This window comes from Electrophorus electricus, chromosome 16, assembly GCF_013358815.1.
Source record: "Electrophorus electricus isolate fEleEle1 chromosome 16, fEleEle1.pri, whole genome shotgun sequence".
Taxonomy (NCBI): Eukaryota; Metazoa; Chordata; class Actinopteri; order Gymnotiformes; family Gymnotidae; genus Electrophorus; species Electrophorus electricus.
The window spans coordinates 18,825,260-18,848,521 of record NC_049550.1 but is presented as its reverse complement, the minus strand read 5'-3'; the positions used below and the strand labels follow the sequence as shown (position 1 = coordinate 18,848,521).

Genomic DNA, 23,262 nt, shown 5'->3' with positions numbered 1-23,262 from the left:
TCCGGTGTTCTGGGCTCTACTGTGTTGGTCTGTAGTAAACTAATCAACCCGGAGCGACAGATCGATAAACACATGGACGTGCAGTTCTGCCCGGTAGATACTGTTTATTCTGCTTACTGCTCAAGGCGTCTATAAGTTAGAAAAACAATACAGTAACACGTTTTACTAGTTTGCATGATATCAGAACCTCTAAGTAAAGCAAGGCTATTTACAGCCTGGCTACATAGGTTAGCTAACTAACTAAGGTTAAGTGTATTTTCTGGCGGACAAGCTGCTGCTGCGTGTGTGTGTGTGTGTGTGTGAGAGAGAGAGAGAGAGAGAGAGAGAGAGTGTGTGTTACTAATGTCATAAGTGTTTGACTGGGACTGAGTTCACGGACGCTTGAGCATCATGGAAGAATCAGCCAGTTGTAAAAGGAAGCGAGCCGACTCTCCACTGTCCGCCATCGGTAATAAAAAGGAAAAGGTGAGCAATGGACACACGACTTTAAAGCTCGCGTGTGCGGCTGTAGTAGCGACGTCCACGAGCTAACGCGTGTCACGTGCTCCTCGACAGCCGCAGAAGGCGCCTCGCTTTACTCGGCCGCGCGAGCATCGCCGCGAGCCCGTCACCCTGAACGAGCTGACCGCTCTGCTGCTCTACGCCTCACTCGGGAAAAGACACGGCGTGGACAAGCCCAGGTACCCTGCGTCATAGCCCTGTAGGCGCATCGCCGGTTAGCCAGTCCAGACCACAACACCGTGATGAGGAGTTTGTTGTTTTTCCCCGTTTATTACCGCTTTCACCAGTTGGTGCCGGCTCCACCGTCAGGGCAGAGTGGCGCGGGTGCACGTGGTGATCCTGGAGGGTGTCACGCAGCTGCATTTTTACAGATATTACTCCCAGTTCAAACAGCTCAGGAGGTCATACACTGCTGTAAGTGCTCACAAAAACGTCCTATGCTGGCAGTGATTAAACAGTGAGGAAAAAAGATGGTTATGTTGTTACTGAATTTAAATATGATTAAATTGGCAATAATAAATTTACAGATTATGCTTTCTTTTTGATGGTTGTCTGTATATATTTTAACATTCGCCATGTTCTTTCTTTCCATAGAGATGCACTCTAGTGCCCTCCTCGTGTGATCTGGTCTCTACACTCCTCAGTGCTGAACTACCAGATCCTCAGGACTCACATCCAGACATCCAGACTACGACCCCTACAGGTCAGGGGTCACACAGGGTCAGATCTGTTTTATAGTATAAGCATTTAAGAGATTCAAGAATGCAGAGGAATAGCCATCTGTTCCTTGAGATCTACCACTCTGTAGAGTTTAGCTCCAATTCTGGATCCTGGAAATATGTCCTCTTGTAGAGTTTAGCTATAGCCTTTTCCTGAAGATTTACCACCATGCAGATTCTGGGGTTAGGGACACTTCATATGAACATAGGCACAAATGTCTGTCTCTGTGAATCATACAGATTGCACTTTAAAATTCATGGGTGTGTGTGTGTGTTTGGGTGTGGGTGTAGCTGATGTTATATGGCACCCTGTAGCGAGGAGGTATGGCCTGAAGAGGAGAGGATTGAGTAGCTACCTGCTGACTGAGGAGGAGATGATCAGGAAAAACTTTCCAGTCAAGGGTGAGAAAGAGACATTGTAACTACAGTGAGTCATTATAACTCAAGTGAGTGCAGTGAGAGAGAGATTATAATTAGAGTGAGGTTACAGAGAGAAACATAACTACAGTGAGATTACAGAGAGAAACATAACTACAGTGAGATTACAGAGAGTAACTTAACTACAGTGAGGTTACAGAGAAAAACAACTACAGTGAGGTTACAGAGAGAAACGTAACTACAGTGAGATTACAAAGAGAAACGTAACTACAGTGAGGTTACAGAGAGAAACAACTACAGTGAGGTTACAGAGAAACAACTACAGTGAGGTTACAGAGAGTGAGAGGAGTTTCCTGTCATGTTTATAATTACAGCTTCTGCTGCATAATTACATAATTCCTCTTTCACACATTCACAACTGACTTATGAATGCAATATGCAGATTTTGCACACTTGCATCAGCAACACATGTAGTATTACCATGTTATAAATGTTTTATGAAGATAAAGATTTCTCAGTTTTGTGCGCACAATTCCTTGCAGGTGTGCAGGGTTGCGAGGCCTTTGTGTGCACCCAGGCTGATGATCATGTGACTGATAGCAGTCCTCTGTATGGACTGGATTGTGAGATGGTGAGGCCCTGATAATCCTTGGACTACAGTACCCATAATCCATTTGCAGTAAATAGTCATTAGTAAGATGCTACTTTAGTTCCTTTTTGAAATATGTTTTGTGTTGTTTCAGTGTGTGACACAGGCTGGTACTGAGCTAACCCGTGTGGCAGTGGTAGACAGCAGAGGGTGCTGTGTGCTGGATGAACTGGTGAAACCATCCAACCCTATCATCAACTACTGCACCAAGTATAATACACACACACACACACACACACACACACACACACACACACAAATTCAACGATATCATCAAGTATTGCACAAAGTATAACACACACACAACCCTGTCCTCAACTACTGCAGTCTTAAAAAGTTGCAAGATTGGCAATGTAATTATTTATCATCTACCTGAAATTAGAATACCACTCTAACCAAGATTGTTTTAAGGCATTCTAAGGAGGTCCATCACAAAAAGTTAATATATATATCATATATTATCATATATTATGATATATCATATATTATGATATATTATCATATATTATTATCATATATTATGATATATATATATAATATATGATATATGATATATATATATATATATATATATATATATATATATATATATATATATATATATATATATATATATGATATCATATATTATATATCATAATTTCTTCTCATCATGTGGCACCATGGACCTATGAAAAATGAATAGATAATGCATATTGATAGATTTTATGAATAAATTCATGTGGAAGTGTCTTTTGTCATTGGGATGTGCATGGAAAATTTCAGTTGTCCTGATGGAATTTAGAGTTATAGTTCATACAGTCATAGTAATATTAACAAGCTGCTGGAAGGTTCCTACATTACAATTTGTAGATTTATGACACTTTATGATGTCCTGGTAAAGGGAGCAGTAAGTCAGATGGTCAGGCAGGAGTGATAAGCCCTGAGCTATTGACGTTTTATGGTTGTTGTTGCTAGACATCTTGAGCCACAGGGGTCCTGGTTCCTGTCTGTGGGCAGGACTTGAGACAGTTCAACCTTATCAAACCAGTTAATCAGAGGAATAAGATGTCGTCTATCTTCACTACAGATTCTCAGGCATCACCCAGGCTATTCTAAAGCCAGTAACCACTCGCCTCCAAGATGTCCAAACAAAACTCGTGGAACTTTTGCCACGGGATGCGGTCCTGGTTGGCCACTCCCTCGATAGCGACCTCCGTGCCCTGAAGGTGAGCTTCTAAGTGTTACCAGATCAGTTCCTTGTGTTCCTGTGACTGTCACGCAGCCATATGGTGTGTGAACCTGCACGTTTGAGCCTCTTCATTTAGTAGTTTGTGTGTGTGTGTGTGTGTGTGTGTGTGTGTGTTTCTGTGTGTCTGTATTTACCAGATGATCCACCCTCATGTGATAGACTCTTCTCTTCTCTACCGCAGAGAGTTTGGGCAGAGATTCAAACTGAAGTATTTAGCCCAGGTCATTTTAAAGTAAGTATTACGCCTGCACACATATTTACACACACACCACATACCATACATACAGAGAATAAGTTTGGTTCATACTGAATTTGTTTAGTATATTGTGTAGTAGGAAAAAAAAACATTATTTATTTATAACTGCTTATTTAAAAATTTAGAGTGCGTGTCAGGAGGGTGATTCAGACTGAGGAGAGGACAGGTCATGACCCCTGTGTGTGTGTGTGTGTGTGTGTGTGTGTGTGTGTGTGTGTGTGTGTGTGTGTGTGTGTGTGCGCGTGAGGAGAGAGATTCAGACTGAGGAGAGGACAGGTCATGACCCCTGTGAAGATGCTTGTGCTGCTCTGCAGGTGGTTCAGTACTTCATCAGCAAGGGACCACGACAAGTAAAGAACTACACTACCCACAATACCACAAACAGTTTTACACTTAAACACTAAACAACACACTAAAATCTCTCTCTCTCAGGTTCTTCACTACCATCTGGAGGATCTATGGGGAGTGATTCCCAGACCCCAGCAGGCTTTAAACGAATCACTACACAATCACACAATAAGGTGCATCTCTAAAACTCTCCCCTCTCTGTAACGTGTGTCTCCATAATGCCCCTCTGGAAACAAACACTCAGCAACAGTTCCCCCTTCTCCTCCACTCATAGCCCTCTCAGGTTTGGACAGGCCTTGCATAAGGATGGCCAATCAGTTCTTCTTCTGGGCAAATCAGCCAAGAGTGACAACCTGACCTCCAGTCAGGTGTGGCGCAGACATAGCTGCAACACAGATAAGGAGGTGGGTCTCTCTGGAGCAGTTAAGTTCATTATTTATTTAAATGTATTTAACTTATTGGCATGTTGATTTTTCTTCTTGTTTTTGATCATTTAGTTTACTATTGAGCATTTAAAACACATTGATCAATAGTAAACTAAACGATCAATAGTGTGTCCCCCTTTTTCTTTGTATCTCCCTCTCCCTATCTCTCTCTTTTTCTCTCCCTGAAGTGTGTGTGTGTGTTTAGGCGGATTGCTCAGACTTATTCTCTCAGTGTGATTCAGTTCTCCTCACTCAGTGACGTCCTTAACCAATCTACAGAAGAAAGAAAAGACAGTCACCTCCAGCAGGTACACGGTGTGTGTGTATGTGTGTGTTTAAAATGTCGAGCAGGCTAGGCCAGGTGTGTGTGTTGTTCGGGGGTCTTTTACTGTGTATGTGTTTAAGATGTTGGACAGGCTGGAGCAGATGTGTGTGTTGTTCTTGGGTCCTTTACCACGTGACTACACAGAAAGGAACCTCCACACTCTGCTCAGACATTATGGAGGCTTGCGGAAAATCAGACTTGTGCAGACAACACACGGGGTGAGTACTTATACACATACACACAAACACAAACAGGGTGAGTGCCTATACACATGTGCACTTGTCAGCTTTCACACATACTTTTTCTCTATAAAACATGACATAATTCCTTCCAATAAAAAATGTGACAAATTATAATAAAGTAAAATCATACCTCTCTCTCTATATGTGTGTCTCTCTGCATGTCTCTTTCTTTCATCTGACACTTTTATCCAAAGTGACTTACAATTATGACTGAGTACAACTTGAGCAATTGAGGGTTAAGGGCCTTGCTCAGTGGCTCAACAGTGGCAACTTGGCAGTGGTGGGGCTTGAACCAGCAACCTTCCGAGTACAAGTGCAGTACCTTCACCACTGAGTTACCACTGCCTTGCTCTTTATTTATGTCTCTCTAGCTTTATGCACGGGTTGAGTTTAAGCATTTGGAAGGAGCTGAGCTTGCTTTGCACTCTCTCAATGGACACCAAAAACTCAATCAAATGATAAAGGTAGGAAATACACACATATACACACGCGCACACACGCACACACACACACACACACACACATATATACACACATACACACAGTGATGTTTTAATGTTGTGGTAACACTGTTAATGTTATGGAAACGTTAATGTTATTGGTCTGTTAACATGTTGATGTGTTGATGTTATTGGTAATGTGTGCTGATGTTATTGGTAATGTGTTTTGACATTAATGTGTTTACACATTAATTTATGTTGACGTTAGTGTTAATGGTGTGTTAATGTGTGTTGACATTAATGGTAAAGTTTGTTGATGTTAATGTGTGTTTATTTTAATGTTAAAGATGTATTATCGTTAATGTTAGTGATATATTTGTGTTAATGGTGATATGTTTTGACATTAAAAGTAAAATGTGTCAGCGTTAATGTGTGTAAATGTTAACGTGTGTTAATGTGTGCTGACGTGTAGGCGCAGCGTCCGCTCACTGAGGCCACCCTGGATTTGGAAGCTTCTCTGGCTGAGCTACAGCGCGACGTGATGAATGGTCACATGATCTATGTGGGTGGGATTTCCCCCCATCATCATTCCTATGGTGATCTGTTCCAGGTCTTCAGTTCATTTGGCCCCATTGACAGTATTGTCACACCGGCAAAGAACTCTGGGAAATGTAGGAGGCATGCACACATCGGTAAGATGATCTTCAGATTAATTGCATGGCATGTATCTCACAATCTCTCAAAATGAACAAAGGTAATTTCATGATGAGTATGTAGTATTTCCCTTAAGAGTTTTGAGTATTTCAACTTTTACAGTTAGAGACACCCCCCCCCCCCCCCCAGGTTACATTACATGTACATTTACAGAATTTAGCATACACTCTTGTCCAGAGTGACTTACAGTCTTGTCTCCATGGAAGTATCCTTATGCCAGTTTACCAGCCCCGAGTCTAAGGACACCATTAAGACAGAATGCTTCAAGGGGGAAACCACACAAAAAAGTGCTTTTCATTTAGAGAAGTAAGTGAAGGAATCCTAATTGTTTTAGTGCAATGAAGCAAAGAAGTGTGTGTGTGTGTGTGTGTGTGTGTGTGTGTGTGTGTGTGTCCAGAGTTTGTCAGTGCTGAGAGTGTACTGGTTGCTGTCAGATCTCAGGCAGAGATTGGAAACAGGAAGCTTAGTGTGTGTCATGCACTCACGCCCCCACATATGCACACATGGACACACACACACCCTGTCTCCATTGTTATGGGCGGAGAAACGGATGATCCAAGGGAGGGCGATGGTAGGGAGCTGGAGTCCTCTGGGCTCACCTGTACACAGGTGAGCAGATATCAAGCACTGCAACCTGATCCCAGGTCAGTTTTACACTGCATGGATAGTACCAGCGCTGCTCAACATACTGATAATTCAGATAATGTCGTGTTTTAAGGTTTCAGATGCAAATAAAGCATTAACCTTTAAATAAACAAAATAGACACAAAAGAACATACACAGATAAGTCAGTTGACTCTACTGTAGTAGATGGTAGCATGCTGTTGTTTTGGCAGATGCTGGCTGTTTTTTAACCTGTTTTATGGGGGGGGGGTTTTGTAGGATGGGGAGATGGAGCGTGTGATGAGGACATTGGACAGGAATGTGGGGAAGATGTTTAAGGCACTGGAAGACAAAACCCTGAGCATTGTAATTCTGCCAGGATGCAGGAGGTAGAGCAGCACTAAACCACTCTACCAGACAACAGATGATAGAGCAGCAATGAACCACTCGACCAGACAGAAGGAGATTAGAACAGCACTAAAACACTCTACCAGACAAGATGATGGAGCAGAATTAAACTACTCTACCAGAAAACAGATGATAGAGCAGCACTGATCCACTCTACCAGACAGCAGGCGGTAGCAGGGGAAAAATGGAGGAAGGCCCTGAATCCAAGCCTGTTTTATACAACACTGCTGTGTATTTTTTAAAATCTCTAACAGGTCTCTCCCTGTTTTTGTGTGTTTCTCCAGGGGCAGTGTGGAATATTCTGGTCTCTGTTTCATTGAGGTGAAGCAGGTGTGAGTGGAGTCTCACCCAGTGCTGCTGTTATTCACCTCTCAGAAAGGTCAGATGACACATTTTCCCGGGCTGTCTTGAGGGCTGCCATGGTAACGAAGAATGCATGGAAGGCCTTCCTTTAGATGTTTGTTTTTAAATGAGGATGATTTTACTAATGACACTTTGTTTACTGTCTTGGACCAAATACCCCACAAAATAAGATTACATCCAGAGCAGCTCCAAGTTCATGTTTTACTATCAAAGTTAAAGACATTGTAATGCATTTGTTACCTTTTGCTAGTAAAATTTAAAATTGGTCTCTTATAGTAGAGATGTGTCTCCCTGCTAAAGTTGTTAAAGATGTGATATATGGGATTTATTTACTATGATGCTCTAGAGAAGAGAAGTCATGTGTCAGATTTAGAGCCAACCTCAGCGAAGAGGGAGTGTTCACATCTGAGCAGGTGGGGCAACTGACACCTCTCCGGAGAGTGGGGTGGGGTCCAGTGAAATCTATCCACACTTTCAGGACCACTACACAGGCGTCACTGCTGGATGTTTGGCGTAACAAACGTGTTCACACTCAATTTGTTTCTCTGCCTACATAACAGATCCCAGTTTTTATTTCAAAGCATTTCAGATTTCATGTGGGCTCATGCCCTTCTTAGAGATTGTCTTTGCTGTTTCAGCTGTTGTTCAGAATGAGGCTTGCGCTGTCTTGTACAGCACTGTGTGCCCGAGGACGTTTTGACATACAGTTGTGTTTAAAATAATAGCAGTGTGCTGAGAATCCTTATAATCCGAGTAATGCTCAGAATCCTTATAATAGTTTTTATTTCCAGGCATTGGGAACACTGCACACTATATTCTAAATCAAAACGAAGAAAAATGTATGAATTTTTAAATTATTTTACAGAAAATTAAGAAAAATGAATATTGGGCTGTTAAAAAATAGCATTCTGCATTTTTCTTCACAAACTCAAATATTTGCTGTATAAACTGAAAAATCTTTAGGATTCAGCGTTGCTGTGAATCACTAAACTAATATTTAGTTGTATAACCACTGTTTCTGAGAACAGTGTTCTGCTTCACATCTGTGTTGCATGGAGTCGACCAACTTCTGGCACCTGTGAACAGGTATTCCAGCCGACGATGATTTGACAGCTTTCCACAATTCCTCTGCATTTCTTGGTTTTGTCTCAGAAACAGCATTTTTGATGTCCCCCCACAAGTTTTCTATCGGATTAAGGTCCAGGGATTGGGCTGGCCACTCCATAACTTTAATTTTGTTGGTCTGGAACCAAGATGCTGCTCGCTTCCTGGTGTGTTTGGGGTCATTGTATTGTTGAAACACCCATTTCAAGGGCATTTCCTCTTCAGCATAAGGCAACATGACCTCTTGAAGTATTTTGATATATGCAAATTGATTCATGATCCCTGGTATGTGATAAATAGGCCCGACACCACAGTAAGAGAAACATCCCCAGATCATGATGCCTGTACCACCATACTTCACTGTCTTCAGAGTGTATTTGAATTCAGTGTTTGGAGGTCGTCTGACAAACTGTCTGTGGCCTTTGGATCCAAAGGCCACAATCTTACTTTCATCAGTCCACAAAATGTTTCTCCATTTCTCTTTAGGCCAGTCTATGTGTTCTTTGGCAAATTGTAACCTCTTCAGTATGTCTTTTTTTTTTTTTTTTTTTAATCAGTGGGACTTTGTGGGGGCTTCTTGCCAATAGATTAGCTTCACACAGGTGGCTTCTAATTGTTACAGTACTCACAGGTAACTTCAGACTGTCTTTGATCACCCTGGAGCTGATCATTGGCTGAGTCTTTGCCATTCTGGCTATTCTTTGATCCATTCGAATGATAGTCTTCTATTTTCTTCAACGTTTCTCTGGTTTTGCTTTACATTTTAAAGCATTGGAGATCATTTTAGCTGAGCAGTCCATCATTTTCTGCACTTCTCTGTTTTTCCCTCTCCAATCAACGTTTCAATCAAAGTACGCTGTTCTTCTGAACAATGTCTGGAACGACCCATTTTTCTCAGGTTTTCAGAGAGAAATGCATGTACAACATGTGTTGCTTTCAACCTTAAATAAGGGCCACCTGGCTGACAACTGTTTTTTCACAGAATGAATAAACTCACTCCTTGAACTCCACACTGCTATTATTTTGAACATGACCATATGCAGTCTAAACAATCTGAAAGAAAGTGGAGTATGTGGACTCATGCACTGAGAAACCAGATAAAAAAAAAAAGGCCTTAATCTGCCATATACTGTTTCCATGAGTGCTTGACTAATCAGATAACTGCAGAAATACACCAATGCCTGGATTACTGAGTGCATGTAAACACACTCATTGATGCAAAAGACCAGTTGAGGGAGGGGAAAACAACTGAAATGAGTGGTTTAATGTGAACAAACCCACCAGAGTCCTTTAAAATAGTTACACAGCATTCAGAGTAGTGTAAATTGATTTGAACATTTGTCAAATGCTTAGTTTTGTAGATGGAGAAATTATACACTAAGGAGTATATAATGGAGTTGTCTTGAGGTTCTAATAGCAGGCATCTCTAAACCATTTGACAAATCCTCCTGAAACTATTTAACACCTTGAATAAAATCTTTTTTACATTTAATTCCATAGGGTAAAAAATCAAGGTCCAAGTACTATACATTTTCCATCCTCCTTTCAGGAGTGACGACCATGACCAACACTTTATCTGTTCAGCTTTGCAAACTTGTTTGGCAGCCAATTAAAACATTTTAAGTAATGTGACCATAGACTTCCATTGTCAGTAGCCAGTTACTGGAAAACATGAGCACAATCACAGAATTTGTCATAGAGGGATTGAGACTGCCCCTAAGAGAAGAAGGCAGAGCGATCATCACTTAAGGGTTTGTGGTATGGCTGTTTGGGCTGGTGGTTACAGCACAGGTCTGAGACAGGGCTCCAGGACAGAGGTGTGTTTGCTGTACTACACAAACCTGCGTCATCTGGAACTCTGACCAGAAAAATCCCCTTCAGCTTCAGACCATCAGCATGCAGCATTATTCACTGCCTAAATGGAGTTTACATTCAGTTGTGAATAAAAGACTACTTGTAGCATGTGAAAAGGAAGCCCTAGTGAAGGATAAATGACAAACAGAAGACATAGCAGATAAGGTCGGTTGCTCACTCGTGTTATCACGGTGACAGCTTCTATTCCTACAGAGTGCATGTGATGTCATACTGGAACTGAATCGTCTCAGGCATCCATCAAACACTTCCAATCAAGTCTACATTATGCAGCGTCGCTCTGCTCTCCGAGAAAAGCTCGTTTCATTATAGAAACTAGTGCTATTTTGAGAGCCATTTTTATAACAAAAGGAAACTGGAAAGCCATGTACTAAGAAACATTCTTTAATCTTTCTCCCTCTGAAAAGAGAACAATTATACAAAAAACAAAACCAAAAAAGCCCACATGGTCCTGCTTGTACTAAACCATTCTTTCACTTTCCTGCAGTTGATCCAAGAGTGGCAAAAGCATAATTAGACACCACATTTACAAAATATTAACAAAAAGGTTCTGCACTTTTGACACCAGGAAATAAACACAGATGCTCTAAAGTGTTGGCTTTGCTAAAATGGAGCAGGTTAGGTTATGTTGTTGGGGGAATCCTACACATTTAAAAATTACAAAAAAAAATACCAAAACACAAACACAGACCAAGACAAACAAAAATCCCCAAAACCGAATGCCTAACCAAGTTTAAAAATATTGGATAATCCTGACACTCATTTATCTATAAACCACGTCTGCTGAGAGGGAGGCAGAGAACACCTGACATTTGTTTTAAACTGACATGACACGCACACGGTTTTCCTCTCCCTCTCCCAATCACACATCAGAAAACAAGAGCTATCAAATGGTAAACCATGCAATCCAAGCTACAGATTTACCCTTAGCACCTTCAGGGGATGGTTACAACGACCAGTGAACTCTCTGCGAACTCCTTATGAAACCCCCCCCCCCTCAAATCATGCAATCAGAAAAGGAGTTGTGCAAGTCAAAAAGGTAGAGGCTGGCGATGTCTGTGCCTGTGTGTGTACACGTGACGATGTGTGCATGTTATGCCACAGTGAAAGTTATGGCTTTGGGTTGTGTGCTGAAGTGCAGTCTGACACTCTTCTGATTGGCTGTAAGGTAAGTGCGGTCTCAGTTTCCTCTGATTGGCTGAGTAGCTGCTTTCACAGGGAGTTTTCCATTTGGTTAGTGCTACCAAACTTGTGGAACATCAAACAGTCCTGTTTGAGTGGCCTGAGGATCTGAGGAGGGAAAACAAATCCACAAAGCAGTGTTTTAACACTAATAAGATTCTTGGTTTCTAACATACAGTAGTGTCTAGAGGAGTTTCAGACTGAGTGCAGTACACACTGGTCATATCAGATGAACACGACACTAGTTTCCTTTCTCTCCGAAATGCCTGGAAAGGATCTGTATGGTTGTGTTCGGCCTACAGTGCTGACTACAGCTTCCTGCCTACCTTTATTCTCATTGGCTGAGGTTTTGGGCCAGGTGTCTGCTTCCTGGGACTCGGCCTCTGCTTCAGTCGGGCTGGTAGAAGGTGTGCCTTCTACTGGCCTAAATGAACAGAGCAACTATATTAAAACACATCTTGACTAAAGATTGAGTGGACCAATGGGGGGAGAGAGAGAGAGAGGCTGAGACGTACAGAGTTCTAAGCCAATCATCTGTGGTTCTGGAGACTAAAACATCAGCATATGTCTGGGCACACCCACCACTCACGCCAGCTAAAATAAAAAAAAAAAAAGTTGCAGTATTAGAACAAAAGGTGTTACATAACTGAAGTAAATTTTTAAAATGCAACCCCCTACACCATACCATCTCTCTTAATCTTCTTTGTTTCTGGGTTGCTGTAGTTACTCCAGTTGCTATCAGCAATCCCGGTGAAGTCAGAGTTTTGATCTTCCTGAGTGGGACTAAGACTCCTCTTCCCCGTCAGTGACCTGCACATGTGCATGCACGCACGCACGCACTCTTAACTGACATTTTCTAGATTTAATTTTCAAGAATTCAGGGTCTTTTTTCCCTAATTATTCACCTGTTGTGTGCACGGCTGCACGTAGATGTCATGCCAGCAGATTTGTAGGAAGCATCTGCCCACCCATCCTCGGCCCACTTCCTGTTTATATTTGTATTTTTCTGCTTGGCCTGTAAATATTCTGCATACGTCTGGATCCGATAACTCTCGGCATACTGACTCGTGTTCACCGCTACAAACAGAGCCAAGAGTGAGACACACGAAGTGACAGTCAAGCTTCAATCTGATGCTGAAAATCACCCTGTGTGTGATGTAATACATATTAGTGATGTCACCGATGCCATCATACCGATCTGCACCTGCTCCAATTGGCTGAGGGACACAAAAGCTGATGTGTCATCGAGCCAAGACACCTGGATATTACCTGAACAATACAGCATGCACACAGACAAAACATTTTAAAATTTCAACCTTATATTTAACACCAGTGCTGTTCTGTGATCAGGCAGTTAACTGCCTTGTACTTTCAGACAATGACAAGCATCAAACTCTGAGCCCTAAATGCAGCACACTGACTGCTTATCTCGAGTTCAGGAGCTCACCCCAATTACTCTTTGAAACCACTGACAGCTGACCAAACTGCTTGGTCACAGTCATCGTATCAGAAAATGTGTAGAACCTGAATAGGTGTTACTGGATTGAATGCTGGTATCTTATGACATTAGGTAACTACAGGTGGCACAACCTCCAGGAGCAGATGTGGGATTTGAGGTCCAGAATATTTTTTACCTCTGCTTGCTATTGCATTTATATCCCTGCAGAGTTTTTGTATTCTTATATGATAGTGTTGAAATATGGTGTTGGGGACATCTTACCAAAAGCACTGAATAACTGATATAGGTCACTGGTCTTCCACTCTTTGGGGAATGTGACATAGAGAACGTGGTCTCTCTTTGGCTGCACTGAAACACATGCACACAATGAGTGAGAGGCATGGCCAGTGAAGAGAGAACAAATGTTTGTGTGTTTTTACTTACAGTCTGGTCCACTAATGTTCAGGTAAGGAATATCAATCACCCGCATGAGGAACAATCTGGGGGGGGGGGGGGGAATAAATGTATTCACAAATTACCAAATACATAAAGAGAATTGAAATCTGAAGCACATCTCAGCCTCAGCCAACATGCACCAAGCTCGCACACATGCGCCAGGATTTTGAAAGTCATAAATGATACAAAAAAGTACCTCACACTCAACGTCAGGCCTCCTACATCTCCCACACCCTAAAAATTGTGCAAATCAGTAGGACACTGGAGGCGCTTGTGCGTTTGCAAGAGTTCTACAAGTTTTTCCTCCATGTGACACAGCTAAGCAGCTATGGGCTGAAGCCAACGGATGGCTGGTTCTTTGATCATCACACACTAGAAGGGTCACTTGTGGTTTCGGTCATAAAAATCAACACTGACAGATTATCAGCGGGATTGGAAAAGTTTGTTGGAAGGGCAAAGTCGGGATTCAAATCACAGTGTACGTCAAGCTTTAATAAATGACACGAGAGGCGTCAGTCTGCCGTGTGTACGCACACACTCACTTGTTGTAGAAGGGTTCAAGGAGTTTGGAGCGAGCAGAGATGTGAGATCTTGGAGGAGTGAGGAATGAACCTACAAACACCACAACACACCTTAAAGAAAGAAAAAAAATCCCAGCCCCATCACCACATACAGTCAAAGAAAGACAGACACTCAGGCACCACCCCACCTTACCCAGGTAGTTAGCCATGGAGATGAAGCAGAGGCCGGTGATGTAGGCATCATAACCGGCTTCATGGAGCCGCTCAGAGGCAGTGTCGTAACTCTGAAAGCCCTCAGAGCATTCTAGAGGTACACACACACACACTTACTTTTACAACCTTAACACCCAGCCCTTCTCTGAATGAACCCTGACAGAGGTCAGCAGCACTAGATCACATCAGAACTCAAAACTCCGTTCAGAAAGACAAACGGAGCCATGTGCCCTACAGCTGGTCTGACTGTGCGCAAGTACATACTCACCAACTCGAGGTGCTTTGAATGGCTTCTCCTTCAGTTGCTTTTCCAGTTCTGCCAAAGATGTATTTGTAATCAGCTCCTGGACACAGGCATGCGCACACACACAGTAGGAGTCCATGTTAACCCCCTCCAGTGCCTCTAATAAGTCATGGTCTCCTGGTCTGTTCTCCATGGAGAACACTGACTTTAATCTGTGTGACTTGCCTTGAAAGGCTGAGTGGATGCCATCAGCTTCGTGTCCAAAAGCCTAAAACCAAAAAGTAAACCAACATTATGAAGCAAATCAAACTGAACAGACTTTCAAACACACACTTACATACACACTTACCTGGGAAACACACACATGGTGACCTCTTTGAAGTCATCCAACTCCTGAAAAGGCACACACATTAATTTTTTAGCTCAGAAAATGTCCCACTACAAACTAGGACCTTCCAAGAATCAATCTATAGAAACAGAAAAACCAAAAAGCATTGAAAACTGCCCCCCCACATAACCCAAAGCAACAAATCTTTCTCTGTTGCCATGGCTACCTCTGGTAGAGAGCAGTAAAACTGGTGGATGGTGTGCATGACATCCAGAAGCATGTTATGGCCAACCACCAACTTCCCCTGAGGGAGAGAGAGACTCTTAAAGACCTTTAAATGTCAAGGTTGCTAGTAACATTGACAGACAGCCAAGTGAAACTCACAGATTTGGAGACCGCATGAATGACTCTTGAAAACCCAACTGCATCATTCATCTCCTCCTGTTACACACACACACGTGCGCAAATTATGGATTGCAAGACTTCAGTGACCCACTGGACTGAAAGTGTAGGAGTGAAATGTCACCTGCTCTCGCTCATACTTCTGTTGCTCCATCCTCCTTCTCTCCTCTTCATCCACCTTACTGATCTGAATAAAGCGCTCCTTCTACACCCACACACACCCACACCCACACACACACACACACCTGTGTGCAGTACTGTGATTCCCAATTAGTACCATGGCTGGGGAGTATGGGTAAAAGGTCATTATGAGCAGAACACCATTACCTTTTCAGTTTCCACAGTTTCAACATGGATGCCTTTGGGGTACCTGCAGGAATCACCACATGAAGCAGAATACTAGACAATACAGACAATCTCCCCTAAACCCTCACATGGCCAACCAACATGCTCCCCTAAACCCTCACATGCTTATCCAACACTCTTCCCTAAACCCTAAGCCCTCAGACATACTCACTTCCAGTTGAGAGTCTGGTAAATGAGCTTCCTCTGAAACCTGTGAGGAAGAGAACAATGGAGGAAAGACACCCTGAGAAACAGTGGGTGGCATCATTTCTGTTCCCACTTTCTGACTCAAGAAAACCCAGCAGCTTGGCTCCAAAGCAATGTACTGCAGCTCACCCTGAGCAGGGCTCCAACTCCACTGACTTCTCAGAACTGTTCAAAAGAGCATCTACCTTCTCCCTGGGGAAACAGAGAGCAGACAGACAATCAGCACAACACCATGGAGATCCAGGCAGAGATTTATTGCAATTATCTCAAACATCACTAAACATGAAACCTGTGTGTGAGACAGTGAGGGAGAGCATGCGAGAAAGAAACTCACACGACTCTGCCGATGAAGTCTTTGTGTTCGTCTGGCACGTTCACTGGTCCCTTACAGGAATTGGGAGAGATGTAGGAAGGAGTCCCAGCCCCATTCACCTGGCTCCGCCTCTCTTCATACTGCTCCCTCAGCTGAGACTCCTCCTCCTGATTCAGATATGGGATCCCTATGACAGACACGGGGAGGGGGGGTATCCGTCAGTCAACACGACTAAGCTTGGCCATTTGTTCTGAATGCACAGACACCAAAATAAAGCTCAGTGCAAGTCAGTCACTATAGATAATCACTAACTGCACAGAGTCTGACCATTTGGGTTTGTTGAGAGTTTAGTAAGACAACACCAACCCTTGTTATGCTGCAGTGAAACTTCCAGAGCAGCAACAGGGATTGTGGTACAACCAAACATGATTCACAACAACCATCTGTGCACCCCCTGATCAGACTGACACAGCAATCTTGAAGAGAAGGAAATAGCAGTCTCCCGCTAAAGACCAGAGAAGGTCTGACCATCATGCAGAGTCTAATCAGACTTGATTGAGTTCTGCAGACTGCAGGAGAATCAGTCTGAGAGCAGGGTCTGATCAACTGCACATCACTCACCACTGCGGAAAACTTTGTTGAAGTCGAATCCCTGACTGGCCAGGAAGTCAATACTGGAACTCTGAAACAGGAGATGGAGATCCAAGTCACAACCACATGACATTCAACCACTAAAGAAAAAACACTCCCACACGCATGCATGCTCACCTGACAGATGAACTTAATGTCTGGAGAGTTCCTGCTGAATGGCTTTGGGAATATATAAAAATTAAAAGCTTTCATCAGATACCTACAAAAGAGAAAACAATACAATCAAGAGCAGTAACAGTTCAGGCATTTGTGCAGCTGAAGTCAAGCGTGCGCAGCTGAAGGCATGCGTGCGGGACTCACTTGCTCTGCGACTGGTCATAGCGGAACGTGCAGAGGCCAAACTGAAAGAGCAGGAAGTCCATGGAGTGCTGCAGGAAGCAGGGAACAATGTCAGCTGGACAGCATCAAGCCAAATGACCATCAAAGTTTGCCTCTGATTGAAGAAACCTGACACTTTTAGGACTTTACACAAAACCACTTCAATTAAAACAATACATCATCATCATCATCATCATCATCTAGGGTACATCAAGCACATTACTTAACCATACAAGTATATTATATATCCAGCTACTATATACATTGTTAAGACAGGGATAAAACAGGGATAAACACAAACAGATAAATTAAATCAAGCAATTATCATCCCGACTGGAATCGTTAAGTAACCGGTCACTGAGATTCCGGCACAGTACACCCCGCAGCGCGGATACCTTCCTTAGTTTCACGTAGCGCTCCCCCGGCGTGTCCATCCCGTTGGTCAGCGCACTTACGGAGGGCCCGTCGCTTATTCCTGAAAAACGCGCAAATGCCCTTCACGTTTGGAAATGGGGCGCATTCTGGAGCACTGCAGGAAAACGCTGTAACAGCCTACGACCCCAGTAATAACGCACATGCAAAGTGAGCGGATAACGGCCAGAATTTCACCTGAAAACTCTCCATCGATGGCGAGAAAGTCAGCTTCTTCTATGGCGCTGTAGATGGGGCATAAACTGTCTTTAAAATCTGCACGGACGAAAACAGACGCTTCAGGTCAGTTTGAACCTACTGCGCGTATTCGCATACAAGCAGCCCAGCTAAAACCCCAAAATCATAATTACGGGTACAGACAGACCGCCCCTGGAGCCCCGTACGAAGACGACCCCCCCCATGCGCTCGCGCGCCAGTGTCTTACTTTGTCGTGTTACCTCCATCCCTGCACGAGCCCGAACAATTATCGCCAGCCGCAGTCTCGCTGGCCCTTTAACCTTTTACGGTAAACACTTCCGGAACTCTGCAAAGCTGGAGCACTGCTCTACTGCCACCTGGCGCTGGGAGTGGGTGTTTCTTAATGACCGCTACTATACAGGGAGCACTTCTAAAGTATGTGCTGCTAATAGCTAGACACAAGTGCGGCATTCTTAACTGATGGGTTCCTAAGTGGTTAAGGTACTTGACTTGTAATCGGAAGGTTGCTGATTCAAGCCCCACCGTTGCCACTGTTGGGCCCCTGAGCAAGGCCCTTAAGCCTCAATTGCTCAAGTCGTACTCAGTCATAATTATAAGTCGCTTTGCATAAAAGCTTCAGCTAAATTCCATAAATGTAAATATTTGCCCACCGTGGGACACGCCCGTCTCAGTCAGACTAGAGTGGCTTCGTTGGCCCAAAGGGGGCGGGGCTTTACGTAAGGGCGGCAGTAGTCGTCTGCAGATACATATAAAAGCATCCACGGTCAGGCGCTGAGCAGTACCGTTAGTTAAATAGCCTAGCTGACGCTTTCTCTCTCTTTTTTTGACAAAAATGTCTTGTTTTTTAAAAAACGTTAATTTTGAAACTGCCTGCGAGATACTGAATACATTACACAATAATATATTTAGTTAGCTTGTAGGCTCAATGTAGTCTAGAATCGTCTGATATATTTTGATTCAGTTGCTGTGCTCCAAATCCTAGGCTGCATTTCTCGGTCTCTACGCTATAGAAGGCTGTTCCAAAACGAAGGACTCCTCGGAGTCTACAAACGCATCCTATGTACAGAGAGATATCATAGAAAACAAAGCCTGTGGAGCGGAGTTTCTTTTAAAATGTCTTTCACGTACTGGAATTGATCTTCGTTACCTTGTAAAGGGTACAATGACTAATTAATACAGTGTGGTAGTTTATTTTGAATCCAAGTAAACGCTTTAGGTTTAATTTTGAGTGTTTATGAGGATGCAGACCTTTCTTGTGATATCACCACACAGCCTCATTAGACTTTCATTTGTATGACCAGAAGAATAAGAATACATTTTTTAAATAAACGTCTTTCACGATAGATAGATAGATAGATAGATAGATAGATAGATAGATAGATAGATAGATAGATAGATAGATAGATAGATAGATAGATAGATAGATCACTTTATTAAGCCCAGGGTGAACTGACAATACTCAGACACTTTACAATAGCAAATTAAAACATAAGAATTATAAGAAAGAATAACAGGGTAAAACAAGAATAATAAAATGACAACACAGTAAATAAATAAGAATAAAATGAGAGATTAAGACATGGTAAAGTTACAGTAATGACTGACAGGACCAAAACACGACTATGCTAAAATATCTAAACAGTGACAAAATACAAATAAAGATTTACAGATCAGGAAAGGTATTCTGAAATAAATTTTTATGCTTTTTGAAGGTGAATAGTGATGGGCAGAGACGGACCTGCCAAGGAATGGAGTAACATAGCTTTGGGCCTGCAACACTAAAAGCTATATCACCATAGGCAGGAGGAACAGGGAGCAAATGGGCATTGGCACACTGGAGAATGCATGAGGGAATGTGTCTAGACAACAGAGAAACAAGGTAGTCAGGAACCAGTAATCTAGTCGGGATCTAATAAAAGCATGAATTAGGGTTTCAGCTACAGAGTCAGGGAGTGAGGGATGGAGTCTGGCAATATTTGTAAGGTGGAAGAAGAGAATTTTGATGTTGTTAATGTGGGCGTCAGAGAGTGTAGAGTCCAACACCAAGGTTTGGATCTGAGTCACAGAGCAGGTGATAAGACCAGTGATAGATAGAGGTTGATCAATTTTCTTGAGTAGAAGGAGAAGCTATGACAATGGCTTTGGATTTATTACTATTAAGTTTGAGGATGTTCAAAGCTATCCAGTTTTGAATGCGAACCAGGCAGCTGACCAGTGAGTCATGGGGCAGTGTAGCAGAGGGCTTGGTGCAGGTAAACTGCCAAAAGTGAAGCTTGCCTGTTGGTGAGATATGACCTAAACCAAGCTATTGCTGTGTTAGTGACACTAGTCCAACACTCTAGCCTCAAGCCTAGAGTCTAGACTCAACAATGTGTGATTGTGGCAGTGACTGTACTGAATCCTGCAGTAAGATCCAGAAGGACAAGGATATTTACTAGATCAGAATCATCTGCTAATAGTAGATCATACATAACCCTTACCAAAGCAGTTTCAGTGCTGTGATTTACTCTGAAACCAGAATGAAACTGCTCATTTCACATTCCAGTATCTTACTGAGAAAAAGAAGGCTTGTAGTTGTGAAGTTTATATGGGTTAAGGACTTCTTCAGGACTGGGGTAATGGCAGCTACTTTTAAGTTGGGAATTACCTGAGCTAAGTGAGATATTAAAGATCGAGGTGATGAGTGGGCAAAGTGATGGCTGGCAAGCTTTAATCAGAGGGGTAGGCAGAAGGTCTAAAATACAAGAAGTTTCTTTAGAGCCAATGATAAGCCTGGCAGCAAAACTCTCATTAAGTGTTGCGGACCTTGTCATTGAAGAAAGTCAAAAAATCATTACAGAGGTGGCTGAAAGGGTTGAAGGGAAACCAAGCAGGCTGCCGCAACTTATTCTAGAAAAGAGGGCTCTTGGATTACTGCAAGAATTGGTCATTTTGGTGGAGTGGAAGTCAGCCTTATGTGTGGCAGTTTTATACGAGATAAAGTGTTCCTTATAAGCAACTGCATGAACTTTCACTTTAGTTTTCTTAATAAGGCGCTACAGTTGACTGCCTCTTGCTTTCATTAAGTTCAGAGGTAAACCATGGGGCAGAGTGATGGAAAGTCACAACTCCTGTACGAAGAGGAGCATTCTAGTTAAGCACAATTGAGACAGCATCAGTGTAATGATTGAGCAGGACCACAGGAGATGTGAGTGATGGGAAACTTGTTGAGTGTGTTCATAAAAACTGAATTTCTAACATTCCTAAAGGTGATACTATGAGGAGTGTGCATCCTTGTGGAGTGGAGAGACAGGGATAGATTAAAAAGAACTGTTCTATGGTCAGAGATATGAAAATCAGCAATGTGCACGTTAGAAAGTGAGACACAAGGAATCGTACACACAAGATAAAGGATATTTCCCTTAGTGTGGGTGGCAGAGGTTACATTTTGGGTGAGATCAAAGCAGCACAACAGGTTGAGAAAATCAACAGAGTGAACACATTTACCTGAGGCAATATGAATGTTAGGCATCTACAATAATATTGAAGGGAATAATGAACAACTGGCAATTCAGACAGATCGGATAGAAAAACAGGTACAGAACTAGATTTAGACAGGCAGTAGACCAACAAGATCAGTAAGAGCTTTGAGCCTGTTATTTTCAGAGCAAGGCATTCAAAGGAAGTTGTTGGGTGAAAGGTAGATAAACCATGTTAGCCAACAGATCACAATTGCCAGCAAAAACACCAGGCGGGAATGTGAAAAGGAAAAGTTCATGTTAGGCTGTTCCAATGTGAGTGCAGCAGGTAGCAGTCAAAGAATCTTTTTTTCAAAAGAATCTTTTTTCAAAGAAGAGTCTTGTTTTTCTGTCAAATATATTCTTCAGTGATGTGCAAAAAATGTTATGTACCTGAGAAAAAATTGATTCAAAAAGTGTATCTAGATAGTAACTGTTTATTTACTCAAAAAATATATAAAACTTGAAAAGGGAAGTATTGCCATAAGCTGTAGCAATCACGATACAAACTGAACCAATCGTATAGCCCCATACACTGAGCCAGGAGCAGAGAGCTCTATAGTTGCTGCAGACTGCAGCAGAACTTGCTAGAAGCAAATACAAGACCCCAGGCTTGAAAACAGCATTCACACTTCACCAGACATACCGCTCTCACAGAACAAGTGGAACTGGGTCCAGAAAACACCTGGTGTGAAAATGCCCTTAGTGATTAGAGCTCATGTGCAAAATCATTAATCAGAAGCATTCTAAAGGCAGCACTGCCATGGGAACAGAACAAACAGTGGTTAATCCAACTGGTTGAGATTAACATAAATTGGTTAATGAGCCAAGGGGCGGAGATTTAAAAATGCTGCACATTCACTCTTCACATTGCTGTAACAGCCAGAAATGCCAGCAAATGATTAAGAACATACTGCAGCAGTCTGGAACAGAAGTAGTCGTGCTCATAGTTGAAGTCTAAATTTAACGTTCAGGAAATAGCTAAAGTAAAGCTCTGCCTACTGGTTAATTTGGATTACATTTGGATCTGCCTCCATGGCAGAGCTGCCTTCAGAACAGTTCTTTTGCAGGAGCTTTTCTTTAAACTCAGGTCAGCATCAAGGAACTGCCTCCAGGTCAGCACCAAGGAACTGCATCTAGGCCACAAATTGGATATGAATCCTACTTATGACTCAGCAGCTGAACACAAGCTTGGTAATAGTGGAGTTTAGCTACAATGATGCATCCAGCCTCCTCAGAGCAGGGCTTCTGTGTGCGTGGTCTACAAGCACATCTTTACCTATCTATAGTGCTACTCTCAGGAGCTTTGAGACTGAAGCAGGAGAACTTGATAGTCATCTCAGCTAGTACAAGTATTTTCAAGTTCAAGTTTAAGTTCAAGTTCGGTTTATTCGTCACATACATAGTCATACACAGTATAACGCGCAGTGAAATGGTGGAGAGTGCTCTGTCCAAACTGAGGAAGAGAAACAGGGGTGCATAGAGAAAAATATATATATGCATATAAATATATATATTCTATGTATGTACAAAAATATATTAACAATGTATGTACAATATATGTATATTATGATTATATACACAATGTACAATGTATATGGTTGGGTATATATGTACACAATCTACAGAATGTACAGATCCATTTTGTATAATAACATATCTACAGTTGTTGTGTAACAGGGTAATTGAGTATAAATCTATATATACAGATGTACAGATATACAGTCATATTACATGGTGGTGGTGGTGGTCCCCACAGTTTCAGTTTCCCTGATTCAGGTCCCGAATGGCCTGTGGGAAGAAGCTCCTCTTCAGCCTCTCTGTCTTGGTCTTCAGGAAGCGGAAGCGCCTCCCTGACCTCAACAGAGTGAAGAGTCTATTGTTGGGATGGGTGGGGTCCTTCACAATTTTCCTGGCCTTGGTCTGGCACCGCTTGTAG

At 42.5% G+C, this 23,262-nt stretch overlaps 2 protein-coding genes across 4 annotated transcripts; one reads left to right on the top strand and one right to left on the bottom strand.

The window, feature by feature from the left end:
• Nucleotides 1-20: 20 nt before the first annotated feature.
• Nucleotides 21-7,875, top strand: LOC113591415 (RNA exonuclease 5). Of its 3 annotated transcripts, XM_027031897.2 has the most exons (19): nt 21-465; nt 556-680; nt 789-915; nt 1,096-1,204; nt 1,512-1,622; nt 2,141-2,229; nt 2,342-2,457; nt 3,317-3,455; nt 3,616-3,710; nt 3,982-4,084; nt 4,167-4,255; nt 4,357-4,486; nt 4,696-4,815; nt 4,913-5,050; nt 5,446-5,538; nt 5,987-6,206; nt 6,626-6,837; nt 7,111-7,220; nt 7,524-7,875. In XM_027031897.2, exons 1-19 carry the CDS (start codon nt 391-393, stop codon nt 7,573-7,575), a joined length of 2,253 nt encoding a protein of 750 aa, XP_026887698.2. In that variant the 5' UTR covers nt 21-390; the 3' UTR covers nt 7,576-7,875. The 3 variants fall into 3 exon arrangements, with proteins under 3 accessions (XP_026887698.2, XP_026887699.2, XP_026887700.2); XM_027031898.2 differs by lacking the exon at nt 7,524-7,875 and having other exon boundaries at nt 6,626-6,872; nt 7,111-7,214; XM_027031899.2 differs by lacking the exons at nt 6,626-6,837; nt 7,111-7,220.
• Nucleotides 7,876-10,946: 3,071 nt separating this feature from the next.
• parn (poly(A)-specific ribonuclease (deadenylation nuclease)) lies at nt 10,947-18,124 on the bottom strand. Its single transcript, XM_027031908.2, has 26 exons — nt 18,053-18,124; nt 17,806-17,883; nt 17,592-17,671; nt 17,179-17,246; nt 16,996-17,077; nt 16,849-16,909; nt 16,249-16,414; nt 16,044-16,106; nt 15,880-15,918; nt 15,690-15,732; nt 15,487-15,567; nt 15,345-15,401; nt 15,187-15,264; nt 14,982-15,025; nt 14,858-14,900; nt 14,657-14,732; nt 14,369-14,479; nt 14,197-14,266; nt 13,643-13,698; nt 13,481-13,567; nt 12,955-13,029; nt 12,666-12,837; nt 12,446-12,570; nt 12,276-12,354; nt 12,087-12,184; nt 10,947-11,868 (listed from the first exon to the last, which is right to left on the bottom strand). Exons 1-26 carry the CDS (start codon nt 18,069-18,071, stop codon nt 11,819-11,821), a joined length of 2,001 nt encoding a protein of 666 aa, XP_026887709.2. The 5' UTR covers nt 18,072-18,124; the 3' UTR covers nt 10,947-11,818.
• Nucleotides 18,125-23,262: the final 5,138 nt, after the last annotated feature.